Source organism: Abramis brama (genome assembly GCF_963993115.1).
Source record: "Abramis brama genome assembly, chromosome: 17".
In the NCBI taxonomy this organism is placed as follows: Eukaryota; Metazoa; Chordata; class Actinopteri; order Cypriniformes; family Leuciscidae; genus Abramis; species Abramis brama.
The window spans coordinates 9620467-9636860 of NC_139979.1; the positions used below are offsets into that span (position 1 = coordinate 9620467).

The window sequence follows — 16394 nt, forward strand, 5'->3', positions numbered from 1 at the left end:
CATTTCACTTCATTTCCCAGACTTCCTGGTGCAAAAAAAAGATGGCTGTCTGAGTGATCATTCACAAATGCACATTTCCTTTTAGGAGATGATGGCTGCAGCCGGTTTCTGCAAAAGACTGATGAGGTAATGAGACGTGGTTGGACAGTATTTTCCAGTGATTTTTCTGCTGAACTGTGTGTAAAAGGACCATTTCATTATATTGATGATGACAATTCAAATTTGGGTTAAATGACAGTTCATAAATAAAAAGCCCAGTTTAACAATTTTAAGCTTAACAAAACATTTACCCAGTAGATTTCATAAAAGGTATGTGCTTCTGCATAGAACTGCCTGTACTATATTTCACAAATGATCTCTACCTGCAGGTGTTTAGTAACGGGATATCATATTTCTCCTCATGGTTTTCATTACTACAGCAGATAAAGTTCACGAAAAATGCAACACTTTGATGGGGACGTTTGCAAAAATCACGTTATTGCCACACTCTTTCCCAAGCCCGTTTGGCTTGGATAACACTAGGACACGGGGAAACATATTTCCCAGAGGGGAAATTTGTTTCATATCTTTTGGATGTTAACAGAGGGGCAAAGCGATATGATTACTAGATTGTGAAGAATAATGTAACCGCACTGGTTTGATGATATCCATTTTGCGCCGATCTTCTCAACTTCCCATTTACACGCCATTAAATGTGCTTGCAATTTAACCTTGATCATGGGAATAGGGAGAGTGCCTCGGTTGAAATGCACAAAAAACAAACAGAACAGACCTCTCGTTTTCAGAGGGAGAAAGACGGATGAGAGCGGTTCAGGCCAACAGTAACAGATAGTTAAATAAATATCAAATGGTAATGATATAACAAATGCAGAGACGAGAGGACGGAGGACAGGCCCTTTTTTTTGCCAGTAAGATGAAGACGGTGATAACCCAAAAGTGAAAATTCAGTCATTACTTATGCATCCATTCCAAACCCACTTGACTTTATTTGGTTGGGCACAAAAAGTGAATTTTTGAAGAATATCCTGGCCACTTATCAATGTAACAAAACGTAATGTAGACTGGGGCTGCCAAGCTGCCAAATGATAAAAAAGCATCCTTAAGTGGCCCGTGAAGTGGTCCATCGTTCTTGCTCTCCTTGGCAGGTTTAGTTCATAAGAGAAGTAGCGATATCCGATATGTGAAACTTTTTTCTTTCTAGTCAGATCTCTTCAATGAATCAGTCTGACTGATTAATTCAAGAATCTGACTGATCTGGTTCTCACTTACTTAATGATCCAGTTATAATGGTTAAAAGCCCAATGAAGAAGATTTTCAGTGAATAACACCTTAAATCTACCATATAACTTCAGAATATTTCAGAGAAATAGTGCACAAACCAAATGGTATACTTTTTGATCACACAGGTTAGGGACAAAATGAGGGAGCGTAAATGATGAATCTTAATTATTGGGTGACCTATCCCTTTAAGAGAGAAAACAAGCAGAGAGTGAGAGAGAGAGAGAGAGAGAGAGAGATCACCGGGGGAAAGGGGGTCCTGCCGGAGCACACATGAGGGTTTATTGACTTTGCCAGAAAAGCCTCCATGTGTTCAAAACAGACGGACGGTGAGGTGTGGAATCCACACATGATGTCCAAAGAACAAAAGTATCTGCTTCATCATGCACTTTGCCAGCCCTGAGAAAATGTTTAAAACATTAAGCAAGTCCATGTGTAGAGACAGTGCAAAAAATGCGTATTGCGTCTACAGGGAAGGGCCAAAACAAATAAGGTTATGAAAACACTTATTTATTTTAACATTTATTTTCTTGCATTTTCTTATAATGAAGGGCAGGTACAATATGTTTTGAGGTGATGGTGGAAAGATATTGGAAAAACATGGAGCCTACATGGATACTGTAAGCCACTTCACTCAATAAATAATCAGTGAATAAAAAACAGGCTTCATGCGTTACGCCAAGAGAAGACAAATCAATAGCAAACTGTGCATTTGGGTTTCTAATACCTAAGTGATCTTTAAATAATAAATAATTTAAGACTGAACCACATACTTTAAATGGATAATTCATCCAAAAATGAAAGTTGTGAACCTCACGTGAATGACTTTCTTCCATGGAACACAAAGTAATATGTATATATGCAATTTTTTTTGCAAGAAATTATTACTTTTATTCAGCAAGGATACATTAAATTGATAAAAAAAAGGGAGAATTTAATTTGTTATTCACTGATCCTCACCTCCAGTGGACTAGTCACTGAGTTCGAGAACCGAATCAATCAATTTGTGGATGAATCATTAAGACTTTAAAAAGACCATCTGACTCCAAAAACTAGGGATGCACCAAAATTAAAATTCTGGGCCGAAACCAAAACTTCAGGATGCACTTGGCCGAAAACCACTGATCGGTTTAAGTGTGATTGATCCGTGCCGCCACTTAATCTGAGGCAGCTACAGTGATCAGTCACGCCGTATTAGAGAGCGCCAAAAATACATTGACAGAATTTTAAAGTTGAGACTTTGCTTTATATTAAAAGTATCTAAAGCTTTTTGTGATTATTGGATGGCAGCAATGCTCCAAATGTTTAGTGAAGTTTTGTTCATGCATCAACAGAAAACAGCACAAACTAAAAGATTTTAGATTTAAGAAACCATATTGGTTTAATGGTGTAATATTGTCAATCCAGAGATAGTGTCCACACAGCTGACATGTGTAACATGTAGCTTATTCACGTTGTGTGCACAAAACGGACGCTAAACAGTCAAAATGTGTCATTGGAGAAGCGCTAATTAAATGTCTGTTCAGGTCACTGATTTCGGCCTTCCAAAACCAAAAATAGCTGTTTCGGCAGAATATTTTCGGTAGGCGAAAATTCGGTGCACCGCTACCAAAAATGATTTTTTTTGAATAAATAAAACCTTATGCATTTGGAGTGATATGAGGGTGATTTAATGAAGACTTATTTTCATTTCTGTATGAAATATTCCTTTAGGTTATCTAAAGGTTTAAGGTAAAAAAAAAAAAACGAAGAGAAAAAAAAATTAGCACCCCTGAGACCTCTCTATGGAGTCTCAGGAAAAGCGATAAATCCCCATCTTCAAAAGACAAGCCATTTATTTTTGCTGAGGTTGCCCTGGCCATGTTTAATGCAACCAAAGTGCATAAATCAATGGTCTTTGTTACCTCACACACTTGTGTGTACTGCGTTTGCGTGTGTGTGATTTTAGTGGCTGAGGTCACTGAGGGGAGAAAGAGTTTAAGGTATGAAAATGAACTTTTCAGACAGCAAAACAAGTTTCAACCACATTTTTTTCCTTACCGTATTTGTCGGGTCATCTTGTAGTATTGAGTCGTACAGCTTATTGGCATCCTCATACCTTCAACAGAGAGAGATCATATTTAAGGATAATCAACAGGAACACCGGTCATGTGAAATTAAGTGGTAGAGCCATCAAATAAAGTTACCAACTTTTTGTATAGAGAACAGCTTGTTTCTATAGAGACAGAGGCTACGTATCCAAGCGGAAGAAATAAACAGCCATTACCGTAGCTGCTCAAATAGCCAGTGTTGTGCGAGGTTTACTAGCTCCACAAAGAGCGTAATCCACAAACATGATTGCCTGCACTTTGATTTACCTCTAAACAAATCAGCCTGAACTTCCACCACAAATCAGGCATCGTTTCGAAGCGCATTTCGCTTAAAAGGCATTCCCAAGCAAGACATATATGAGTTACAGATGCAAAAAAATAAATAAATACACTCGACGAGCCCTTCAACCTGAACTGAGGGTTGGACAGAACGGTGTTTGAAAAGACGTTATGAATTACGATGCTGATCTCATACAGTGTTTTCTGAAGAATGGGAGGACAATGCCACAGGCACTTCACTTGTCATGTCGAATGAAGGATGAAAGCTTGCTTTTTTTTATGAGGGACAACCTGCACAGTTAACGCTAGCACAGCCAAAGCAGCCGACCTCATGATCAAAAACCTGTTTCAGCCCGCAACCAACAACAAAAGCAGCTCTGGTTCCTATTATCATTGAGCTCCAACGCCACTCCTGTTCTCACATCCACGTTAGAGTTCACTCCCTCTCTGGCACATCTCAAATGGCACCAGCCGCTTTGACTTGCTCTATTTATGTAGGATTCAGCCATGTGGGAGCAGAGGGGAGAGTTTCATTTAAGCCGAGCGTCTGATGGCAATTAGACTCTAATTTGCAGTTTATTTAATCTGACCGTGCAGGCGCAATCACTCACAATTACGGAACAACCCCTGGCATAACTGATAAACACGTCGAAGACACAGTGACCGGAATGAAACAGATCTGAAATCCTGCTGAAATTCTATACATTAACATCAATTTACGACCTTCTTAATTGTTTGCTCAAACACTGAGAGAGAGCGAAATTCTCTGGGAGAGAAAAAGCAGACCATAGGTTCTATGTTTACAGGTCTGGCCGGCCTTGTTTTCCCAACCAGAGAGACAAAAACAGAAGGGGGGGACAGAGGGACCCCCAGAATAATAGCGGGAGAGACCACTTCCGTCTTTGGAATTCCTCGCACAGGCATAAGAGCCACAGGACTACTGAGGGCTGAACCATTTTCTCTCGCTTTTCCACTTAGCAGAAGGAACAGTGGCTTGCAAAATAAACAGCCTCCCTTCCCACGCATCCTGCCACTTACGTCCCAGAACCCCGCCTTCCTTGCAGCTAATCCAAGGCCTTGGTGTTAAGATGGTGCTGTGGTGTATCTTACCTCTCCAGAGCCTCCAGCCGCATCCCTGCTAATCGCTTCACTCTGTGACTGTCTGGAAACTGCTTTTTCAGCTCCTGTAGGCAACTCTACGCAAAGAACAACAACGGTGGGGTTGACCATGTGAACACAAACAGGTTTTCCAAACCACCTTCATGTCTGCCAGTGGTTTGTCATACAAAAGTCCTGTTCTAAAGTCATGGTATAGGTTGAGCCAATGTGAGTATTAACCAAAAACAGCTTAGTATTGTCTGCATAAGATAAATATTAATAATATATCTATACATTTCAAAATGACTACCAAAGGTTTTTGAAAGAAGTCTATTGGCTGAATTTATTTGATCAAAAAAACAGCAAAAACTCTAATGTTGTGAAATATTTATACATTAGTTATACTTCTGTTTTCTATTTCAATATATTTTAAATTGTAATTTATTCCTGTGATGGCAAAACTGAATTTTCAGCATTATTACTCCAGTCTTCAGTGTCAAATGATCATTCAGAATCATTCTAATCTGAATTTGGTGCTCAAGAAACATTTCAAAGTTGAAAACAGTTTCCACAAAAATATTAAGCAGTATGACTGATAAATTTTTTCAGAAGTCTTTGATTAATAGAAAGTTCCAAACAACCATATTTATTTATTTATTTATTTTTGAAACAATATAAAATTATTCAGTCACTTTTAATCAATTGAATGCATCCTTGCTGTATAAATGATTAATTTATAAAAAAAAATAAAAAAACAAAAAAAAAACTTACTGGCAGCAAAATTTATATTATTTAAATTATATTATTTATACAGAACATTTTATTTATTTATGTATTTAATCAGGAAGGTCCGGTTGAGATATAATATCTCTTCTGCCAGGGAGTCCAAATCCGACTCAACTATTAAACTATTAAAATGGTACATAGTTCATGTGTAGTATACCTTGAAGCTCATTCCATGCATAAGGAGCATAATTAGAAAAGGTGTGTTTTCATCCATTGTTTTGACTAGAACCGATTAAAAGGTTATTTTATGAACAAAAAATAATTAAATCAACAGAAATGCTAAAATAATAATTACATTTATTTAAAAAAAATAATGGTAACACTTTATAGTAAGGTTCATTAGTTAACATTAGTTAATGTATGAACTAACAATGAGCAATATATTTGTTACAGCATTTATTAATATAAGTTAATAAAAAAAACAGCTGTTCCTTATTTGTTCATGTTAGTTCACAGTGCATTAACTAATGTTAACAAATACAACCTTTTACTTTAATAATATATTAGTAAATGTTGAAATTAATATTAACTGAGATTAATAAATGCTTAAGAAGCATTGTTCATTCTTAGTTCATGTTACTGTAAAGTGTTACCAAAATGATATTTTGTTTAAAGGTTATATAGACAATTAAAACATTTTTTTACTGTTATTTCATATATCAGGTTTTACCAACATCAACAAAATACTGACATTACCTTAAACATCAGTCATGATTATTTGCCCAAAGAATAAATTCCTATATTTATTGCACCACAGCTTGAGTGACTATGCAAAGCCTGCTGGATTACAGAGCACTTGAAAATTATACTACAGCTCTCAGGGGTGATGAAATGTGGCTTCATACATATTTTTTTTATCCACAGCATTCAAAAATTTATAGATCTACTCTTAAAAGTGTGATGTGACTAGTTTGACAAGACAATATTACAGCGAAGGTTTCTCCTAACCATAAAATGAAACCGTAACTTTCCTGTCCGTGGGTGCCATGATAAACAGGTTGGCCATACAGCTGTGAGGGAAGACGGGAAAAATTGCAAGTGACATGGGTGAGAATTCAGAACACTGCACAGCAGGATCCCACAATTCCACACTGGCTACTATAAAAAGCAGAAGCAGGATGCTACTTTTACCAGTTCTTTCCCACTGAGATGAACAGGCCCCATTTTTTTTTTTTTTTTTTTTCTTCACACACATGACTTGGTAAGGAATGGTTACTGACAAATCCAATGTTTTCCTGGTTAGGATGGAAAGTTTGCTCTGTGGCTTAGCCCGGCTGACCCATCATGCTCTCAAACGTTTTTTCCCGCTGTTTTCCTAGCTGCTGGTAAGAACCTCAGAAACTGACTACTGTAAGTGTCTCAAGTCAACCAGGATCCCTGATCACTGAAAATCATGCCTGATTTGAATTTCAAGCCAATTGTTTTTCCAAAAACAACTGGGAAAACGTTGCATTTTCAACGAGCAAAAGAGTAGGGTGCCCAGTTGAATACATGAGAGAATGCGAGAAAGTTACTCACCCAGGCCAGATCGTCACGACTGCAGTCCAACGCTGCGATCATCACCTGCTCGTAAATTATCCAAACTGAGCACAGGAGACAAACATAAAGTGACACCATATTAGTAAGTCTATTTTTCAACATGGTAGCGAAGATGACAAATGAACATCTAACCCGCGTGAACTCCTTTCGAGCAAACTGTGACTTTCTTCTCTGTATCATTAGAAAAGACAATCTTTAGCGTCCGTCAACGACGCAGTTTGTCTTCGTAATCTCCGGGTGTGGGCGAGCTGGCAGGTCTCATGGAAACGGTCAGGAAATTCTCGCCAAACAAAACGAAGTCGCTGAATTTTGACAAGAAAACCTTAGCGTATTCATCAGTTTTATGTATCAGTTCAGTCAAACACCGCAAAGGGTGAGCAAATTTCACCCTCTATTCGTCATGACATGCGTTACGTGCTGAAATCGCGCAGCTATCGTCGTCTCGGCCCAAAAAGTGTGTCGTTACTTTGACAGATTACAGGAATTTTAAATTCCTGCAATTAAATGCTTAAGTCATTTCCAAGATGGCAATGTTTAAAGTTCAACTGGCAATTGTAACTTTAGCTGCTCTATTTACCATAAAGAAAACTGATTAGTGGGCTTGGCTAATGGATCCAATTAATGAAATTAATGCTCCATGACAGACAAGTGTGTTTTGACAAGCATGCCCGAAGTCTATCGGCTGAATGATTTCAAATGTGCTAATTGAGAAAGAGCAATAAAAAATCCCACCGAACAAGAAAAAAACTGATATGCCAAAGCAAACAAACGCCTCAAGTTTTTTTTTGAGCTGTTTTTATGATTCCAAGTCTTGCTTTGATAATTACCATCTTGTTTCACAGCCAATTTAAGAGCTGGTTTCAATCAAAACAAGCTGTGTAAAGTATTTACCCTGCTCTTTAAAGAATAATAAGAATAATAATCACAACAGCAAAAAGTAAAAGTTTCAGTAAAAAGTCGACATCATGCATCAATAAAACACAGACTTTCATTTTTAGATTTTTACTCATCTTTGCTTTATTCTTTCCTTAATTAGATAACAGGCCCATCTAGAAATCTGAAAAGCTTCTACAACGAAAACCATCGTTATATTTAATTTTTTTGAATGCTTGTATGAGCATATGTATTGCAGTAAAAGCCTTTTTAAGGGCTGTTTGGTAACTTGAGTCAACTCTTTCATTGTTGTTTGCTTAGATTCCTCAAAAAGCAGGCTTGTTATCTGAGGAACAGCCAAAAGAAGTTTAATAATAGTTATTTGAGATTGCATGTGGTTTTAAAATAATAATATGGACGAAGAAAAAAAAAGCCTAAATTTAATTTGAATAGAAAACAGCCCAATTTCTCCAATTGGTAAACCGAAAATTGTCAACTATAGGAGTGAATTTCAGAGCAAGTATGAAGGATTGGATCACCTCTGAGATAATGATTTTAGCTGCTGAAGAGAGTCTTGGCTTTAGTGGCTAATGTTTGACAACACGATTGCAGGACTTGTCTGGCTTGTCTGGCTAAGAAACCCATAACTGACCAAAGCAAATAAATATTAAGCCATCTGAAATGTTCTGCTGTTTCCACTTTAACCTCATTTTAATGTCAAGAGAAAAGCTGAAAAGTCTTTTTGTTATCAGGTCTTTAAGGACAAATAATTGGTGCTCTTTTCCGTTTTCTGCAATAGTCATATTCAAGAGGTCAGATAACCGACTCAAAGACTTCAGCAACTTCATACACGGTATGTTTTTATACGTTAACAAAACCTATGCCAAAAAATTGCTGATTTTGAGACAACTGAATATATATTTGTTCTTGCAAATTAGTGGATCCAAATACTTAAGCAAAAGCATTTAAAAAAAAAATCTGATATTTAATTTTAAAATTTGCCATTAACTGCTTATTTTCAAATGACTATGCAACTATATTTCCACCACTGAACTTTTGTTACTCTGACTGTGCTAAAGACCGAAAAACCATCTCTAGTCACTTAGTGAAGTTTATCTATTTTATTTTATCTTAAAAAAATTAAGTAAAGTTTTTAGTGGAAGTAGCTTAGAGTGAATTTAAAGACAACTTCTTTGTTGAAGAGAGTGTTTATCTAACATTTTAAATAGCAAACCCTTTCCAAGAAGTTGCACTCTAAACTCATCCTCTTTAAATCACTTCTACAACTGCCATCAAATCATAGCTTTTGTAACAAAATCAGGGCCTTTAATAAATTTCAAGATAATTACTGTCAAACATCAGATCGCTGGCTGTAGGAAATGTTCCTATTAACCGTCTAACGGGAATATAACCTCAATGTTTTGTTAGGACTATGATGGTTCCATGCAATAAAAAGTTATAGTTTCAGGCTATTTATTTGTTAAATATCTGTCAGTTATCCTGTTGAAGAGCTGCATTTAGTGTCCATATGCGTATAAGAAACACGTCTGATCGTAGTCAGCCAGACATCACACTAAATCGGTCCAATTATAAAAGCCATTAACATTAAGAATTATATAATGCTATAGAGACCAAAGGTACTTCATTATTTATTACTTCTTATAAGTTCGCTTTTGTTTACTGTAATTGTACTTACTATCATCTCCAAGTTTAGACGCATGCTCATTAATCAGCTCTTCACCGACATCCACAATCTGCTCACTGTTCCTGTAATTCTCTTCTCTCCACTTACGGAGTTTGTCACGCATCTCTGAAATGCAATAAAAAAACATATTAGCCCTTGGCTGAAACTTTATCACTTATTTATTTTCATCACCCATCAATTATTTATTGTGAATATAACTTGTACTTTCTTTATTCATCTTCCTACTTTTCTAAAAAATATCTATAGTGCTCCATTATACTGACATGTTTCCTGACTACTATACTTTGTATAGCTTAACTTAAAATTAATCAACACAAAACTTTTTAAAACGGTCTATATAAGAATAAAACACAATTATAATGATGTCAGATTCTGATAATGGTGTCAAAACAACTAAAAGGCCAAAACAAATCTAATTAATTACACATCTAACTTAAAATTAAAGGCACAAAGTACATACAGTGGCGAATAAAGATCTGAGAACATTAAAGAAAATACTTATATTTTGCAATTTCCCCATTAGAAATCAAATAATCAGAAAAACCATATGAGTGAAAAGCTGTATAGAAAAAAATTTCATTGTCTTAACATTTGATATTCACTATAGTATTTGTTTTTCTTTAATGACAGCAGCATTATTTAAGAAACCAAGTTGTGGGACATGTTTTATCTGATATTTAAAGAGCCAAACACATAATATCATATCAGTTGTTAATAATGTCAGGTAGTGTTTGTCGGTACTTTTGACAACACTAGTTCATCTAAATCTGAATTATTGCAGTATATTATAATGCCAGATCTATGGCAACAAAATATTGACATTATAAAAACAATAAGAGATGATGATAATCTCAAGAGAACTGAATCATTCTTTATTATCTGACTGTAGATGACAACATCAATATGACAATCACCATTTAACTGACCAGACTGACCAAAAATACTCCGCTTATATTTCAACATGACAATTTCTATACATCCCAATATGATAGTTAAATACAGATTGCAACCTAAACACCGCAATCCATTATATGAACATAAAATGATGTATTTCTAAAAATAGAGATTTTGTGACTAAACTGTAACTGTTAACGTTACAGAAGCTAACTGGCTACTTAGATCGCCTGTTGTAGTCTTTAAAGAAAAGCACCAAAAAATAAGGCATTTAGATCGCAAATCTTTACAAAATGCTCAACTTGGGTAACTGTTGAATGACAGCAGATAAATACTGAATCAACTAATAACCGCTGTTCACGAAAACAAAGTCATTTACCTTCCCAAGTGACATCGTACAGCTCCGATACAGACGACATGTTTTCTTAGCTCCGCCTCCTGTGAGCTGATTGGTGGATGACAGTGACGTAGCGCGTCAACGCTGTGAGAAGGGTCATTAAATAATTTAAAAGGGCAAAGGCGAAATCCAGACAGTTTTTAATTCAAACATTCCAAACACAGACCTGATATTTTTTTCCCCTTACATAGAGGATAATGAATAATTATTAAATACGAATTAAAAAAGACGAATTACTATTAAAAGAAAGATAATGGGGGAAAAAATAAAGTTTGAAGGATATATATATATATATATATATACCAATCAAAGATCAGTGGCAATTAAATAATTATAAATAATGTATTCATTATATGAATAATAAATAATATATAATATAAATAATCATAAATAATTGTCTCTACTGTTTTCTTATACTAAACTAAATTGGATTTGGTAATACAAGTTTATTACCAGAGAGTCTTTCGTAGCATTTCCTATTGCTGTCTATTTTCTCTCTCCATGTGCTCAATTGGTCTCGTAGGAGCTGTGGATCTGGCTCAGCGTGTGCGTTTACTCTCTGTGTCTACCACACAGTGCATTCACCAAGTGGACTCAGCACATGCTTGTTTATAGCAGCACAACCTAAATTTGATGTCGTTCCTATTGTGGCTGCTTGTGCATTGTCGAATCTTTACCAATGTTTTTGTTTTCTAAAGGACACTGTTAGCATTTAAAGGGCACCTATAATGTCATCCTCTCTGAAAAAGACAAAAACAAAACTCTTGTGCGGTTCTTGTGCACTGGTGACTTGTGGATTTATAATTTCCAGGTAACATTAAACAACCACATTAAAACAAGCCAGCGCTATCTGATAGGCAGTGTTGCCTGAAAAAAACAATAAGTAAAATTTACTTTATCTTTCTTTCGCAAGTTTTTGCATGCAGATTTTTAAAGTAAATTTCACATACAGAATTGAGTAAACTTAACTTAACTAAGTTAAGTAAAATTTACAAAGAAAATAAGTACCTTTAACTTGGCCAGAAAAGTTTGTTGAGTAATTTCTACTTTTTACTCAAACAATATAAAGCTGAACTAAGCCACGCTTTTAAAATGTAAGCTTTACTTTGAAACGTTCAAGTAAATACACTGCATATTGACATAATTTCTACACATTTGAAGTAATGCTGGACAATAGACAGATCCAAACAAAGAGACCTCAATACTTGGTACACAATACACAATGATAGTGTCATTTTGAGCAGAAAAAGAATTCCAGATGTCACAAAATGGCAAGTTACTAAACCTAACAACAAAGCAATGATGAAACGGTGTAAAAATCAACCTTATTAAGTATTCAAGCCCCAGTGCATGATGGGAACACCAGTATCTGAAAAGTTGAGAAGGTTTTACTTTATTTTCTGATATTTATGCTTTAATTTCTACAAGCTTTTGGGGTCAGTAAGATTTTTAAGAAAGAGAGAAGCAAGGACACATTCAAAAATAGATTTAGAAAATAGTGTATCTCAGTTTTCACAAAAATATTCAGCAGTACAACTGTTTTTACATTGATAATAATTAATGTTTCTTGAGCAGCACTAAACTTCTGACACTAAAGACTGGAGTAATGGCCGCAGAAAATTCAGCTTTGCCATCACAGGAATAAATTACATTGTTTTAAATTGTATTCATATTTCAGAATATTACTGTTTTTACTGTATTTTGTTTGATCAAATAAAAGCAGACTTGGCCAATAGGGATTTCTTTTTAAAAAAATCTTACTGACACTCAAATCAAATCAAACTTTTGAACAGTACTTTTAGTGTAGTGTAATTTTTTTTTCCAATGGTGTGAAAGTACTTCATCTTTTTTCATAATAATGTAGCTTTTCCAATAACTAGCTGCTTTTTCCAATGAGGTGTAGTGCGAACAAGCTGTTGTTGGAAAATCCGCTTTATGAATCGGTCCATCCTAAACAGTCCTCTCTTTCTCATAAAAATTCCAATTTATTCTAAAGAATCATTTTTTTTTTTTTTGAAGGTCAAAAAAAAAAAAAAATGGATGAAACATTCACAATAAGATCAATAACATACATTTAGAAGACGCCTCATGTTCACAGTTTCTACAAGCTCCTGACAGGCATCGGATTCACTTACAACTGCACAACATGCTCTGCGTTTACTCTGGAGCTCCGCTTCTCGCCAGAAGTGTCACCATAAGGAGAGATCAATAGCAGCCATTTGAAAACCGAAATTGTGCTGCTTAACTACTGTGTGCGTAGTTTTCCGTGCCTTTGGAGCACCACATGTGACATGAGGTAGACCTGTGTTTCCCCTCATATGCCTGCTTCAACAGAAAGAGGGCATTCTCTGAAATACTCTGTTCAGACATTTTATTTTGATTTCTGACAGAAGTAGTCAAGGCTACAGATCTCTGACACAAGCAGTTCTAAAGACGCAAATTGGAGCAATGAGTGAGGTGTTCTGCGGCTTTAAACGACCGCCGCGCTTTTCCAGTCCTTTTTTTTTTTCAAGCAATATCTTCCAATTACAGAAAATGAAGGCAACAGTATTTGCTTTGAAAGCAAATCTCGACCCCAGTCTGACAGGATCGCTTTCAATCTTAGACAAATCATACATGACTTCAACTGTGTGCCTGGATTGTTGTAATGAAGCTTCTTCCATGGCACCTTTGACCTCTAGATCTGGACATTGTGGCAAATCCCATACATATACACTTAACTAACATACATATACACTAACAAGTGCGTCACACATCTCTTGTTCCAGTGCCAAGAATAATATTAAGCTCTCAATTGATCCTGTGACATAAAACCTGGCCTAAAAGTGTAATTGCTCATGGTAGAATGTCTGTCAACACATGAACAGCATTACATGTGGCTGGATAGGGTTTATGGATGTCATTCTTTCTCATTAAATTCAATTCAAACTGGGTCTCAAATGACACTACACTGTGAAAATGGGGCAGTTGAAGAGTTATTTCTTCCTGATTTAACTCCTAAAATGACTTTCATTGATGTAGCCCAATGAATTCTCGTTGATTCAGTGATATATTTATCTTAAATAAAGCTCATTTAGATGTTAAACATAATGTATGCTGTAATAAAAATGCAACAGTATATGAAGGCATTTAATGTCTTGACCGAACTGATCAAATTTATATCAATATTTCTACACAAGTTGAATGTCTTTATTTCTGTTTTTTTTCCTCATGTTTTCGTTGGGAAATTTACATGGTGAGCAAACAGCAATTCTTAAATAATATCACATTAAATTTGCAAAGACATAAAACGGCACACACAGTCCTCAACACTTAGTACATAACACCTTTCTGATATTACAAGATAAGGTAATAAATCTGACACCCATTTAACAACATTGTAAATAAAACTGGCAAACTGCCCTAGTGCATGCTGGGAAGAGGGTAAATGGGACTGAACCACAAAAAATATATATATTTTCAGTTTAGGCTCATAATGATCATTATAATAATTAATCATTTGAATTTTAAATAATAAAATTGTTCCTGAAAGTTGTAGGTTGTCAGAATGAATAAAAAAAAGCAATAAATAAATAAATAAATAAAGCAAAATATTATTAACTGCATCTATATATACAGTAGTGTCTAAAAGTGATTATTTTTAATGACCCTACAAATTCGATTAAACCATCAAAATATGAGGAACATTTTTTAAATTTGAGGGAAGAACAAAACACTGAACTTGGTAAAGGTAATTTTTTTTTTGGTAAACTACAGCAACAGTTTACTACAGTAATAACAAAAAGCTCATATAGGAAAAACCATACATTGACTACACCATAATCAATTAATAATATTTTGTTGGTTCCTTTTGTTTTAGCATGCTCATCATTTCCATGTATGGCAGCATGGCCAAAAATGATGTCCACAGAATTAATACTTGCGGGAAAAAAGTCTCCAAACTATTTCTTGTGACTACAAAATTAGGCATGAATGCTAATATGAATGTGCTAGTCTTGGTTTGTGATATCTCCGCAAAATTTTACAGACACATTTACTGGAGATGTGATTGTAGAAAACAAAGGCCTGTTGAAAAGCCATTGCATTGTCTCTCTACACTCCAACATGTGCTCTAAAGCTGTAAAACCACAACCAAAGAGCACCTCATTTAAGCTGACAGCCTGGAAACCTTTTTCCTGTTGTGAAATACTTCTTAAGCTCACGACACTGCACATTATTCCCCGTCCTCAATTGGAACTCATTTCGTTTAGCAAAACACTTCCTGAGACCGAATGGGTCACGCCTCAGTTGCCCTCAATATGTGGGGGCAATAGAGCATGACCCACAACTCACCCATGCCACTGTCACTTCTTGGACTCGGTCCGTATAAAGATGTTTTAGAGTCTTCCCATGTGTCTTTTGGAGTTAGCAAAGCACAGCCACATCAGACACGATACAGGACACCTTCTGTATAGCAACGCCAATACAAAGGAAGGACTGTTGTCACCAGCTCTGTAAACAGTAAGCACAATTACGAGAAACCGCTGGAAATACAGCTTGTTTTTATAGCACGTCTGTAATTTCCTCAACTTTACTCTGGCGGTGAAGAGCAGCCGAAGCACAATGATTTCACAAGACCACTGCTTGATTCTCCACAGAAATAGGTCTATCCAAAGTTGCAGTATCCAAAGTAGCGGCGGTCTGGCCCTTCTCTGCTATTGTTGCAACTGAAGACGTCTACGTCCTCAGGGGGTCGTCAATCATTTGAGGTTTTGGAGCATTAAAAAATGCAAAGTTAGCACCATTTCATTTTCATTTTTAGCTGCTTCATATTTGCCTAATCTATGTGTTATTTACAAAGGCGCGGCCATCCACGTTTATAATGAAATTCATCTTGTCTTTTTCTCAATGTTAGCTTTAGCCCATGTCCTTTTATCACAGATTTTTCACACATAATAGAACAAAGTGATGCTAAAATTGTTCTATACTGTTCGAATCCAGTCTTCAGTGTCACATGATCCCTCAGAAATTATTCAAATATGCTGATTTGATGTTCAGAAAACAATTCTTATTATTATTGTAATGCTTCATTTTTTGTGGAAACCACGATACGTTGATGAATAAAATTCACAAGAACAGCCTTTATTTGAAATAGAAATGTTTTGTAACATTATAAATGTCTCTACAGTCACTTTTGATCAATTTAATGCACCCTTACTGAATAAAATAATTAATTTCTTTCAAAAATAAGCATACTGATCTCAAATTTGCATGAAATCAAACTGACCCTATATTACAATCTACCAATCTGGTATTTCACAATCCAGTCAGTTACAGATGTATATACAATCAAATTCATCCCTATATTGTTTGTTGAATAGTTTCACCCTGAAATATATCACATTATGGAACTAAATGAGTTGAAAATAACATTCACAAAAACTTTAAAATTATGTAATACTCACACACATAAGAT

General features: G+C 35.5%; 1 protein-coding gene across 1 annotated transcript in view; it reads right to left on the reverse strand.

Annotated features, from left to right (window-relative positions):
* Positions 1–11012, reverse strand: part of emc2 (ER membrane protein complex subunit 2) — a 31553-nt gene extending 20541 nt beyond the window's left edge. The window contains exons 1-5 of the mRNA XM_084087952.1: positions 10922–11012; positions 9640–9753; positions 7050–7114; positions 4758–4843; positions 3319–3376 (exon numbers count right to left, since the gene is read on the reverse strand). Of these exons, the coding sequence (XP_083944078.1) occupies positions 3319–3376; positions 4758–4843; positions 7050–7114; positions 9640–9753; positions 10922–10961 (363 nt within the window). The 5' untranslated portion in view covers positions 10962–11012. The remainder of the gene's footprint in view (positions 1–3318; positions 3377–4757; positions 4844–7049; positions 7115–9639; positions 9754–10921) is intronic.
* Positions 11013–16394: the final 5382 nt, after the last annotated feature.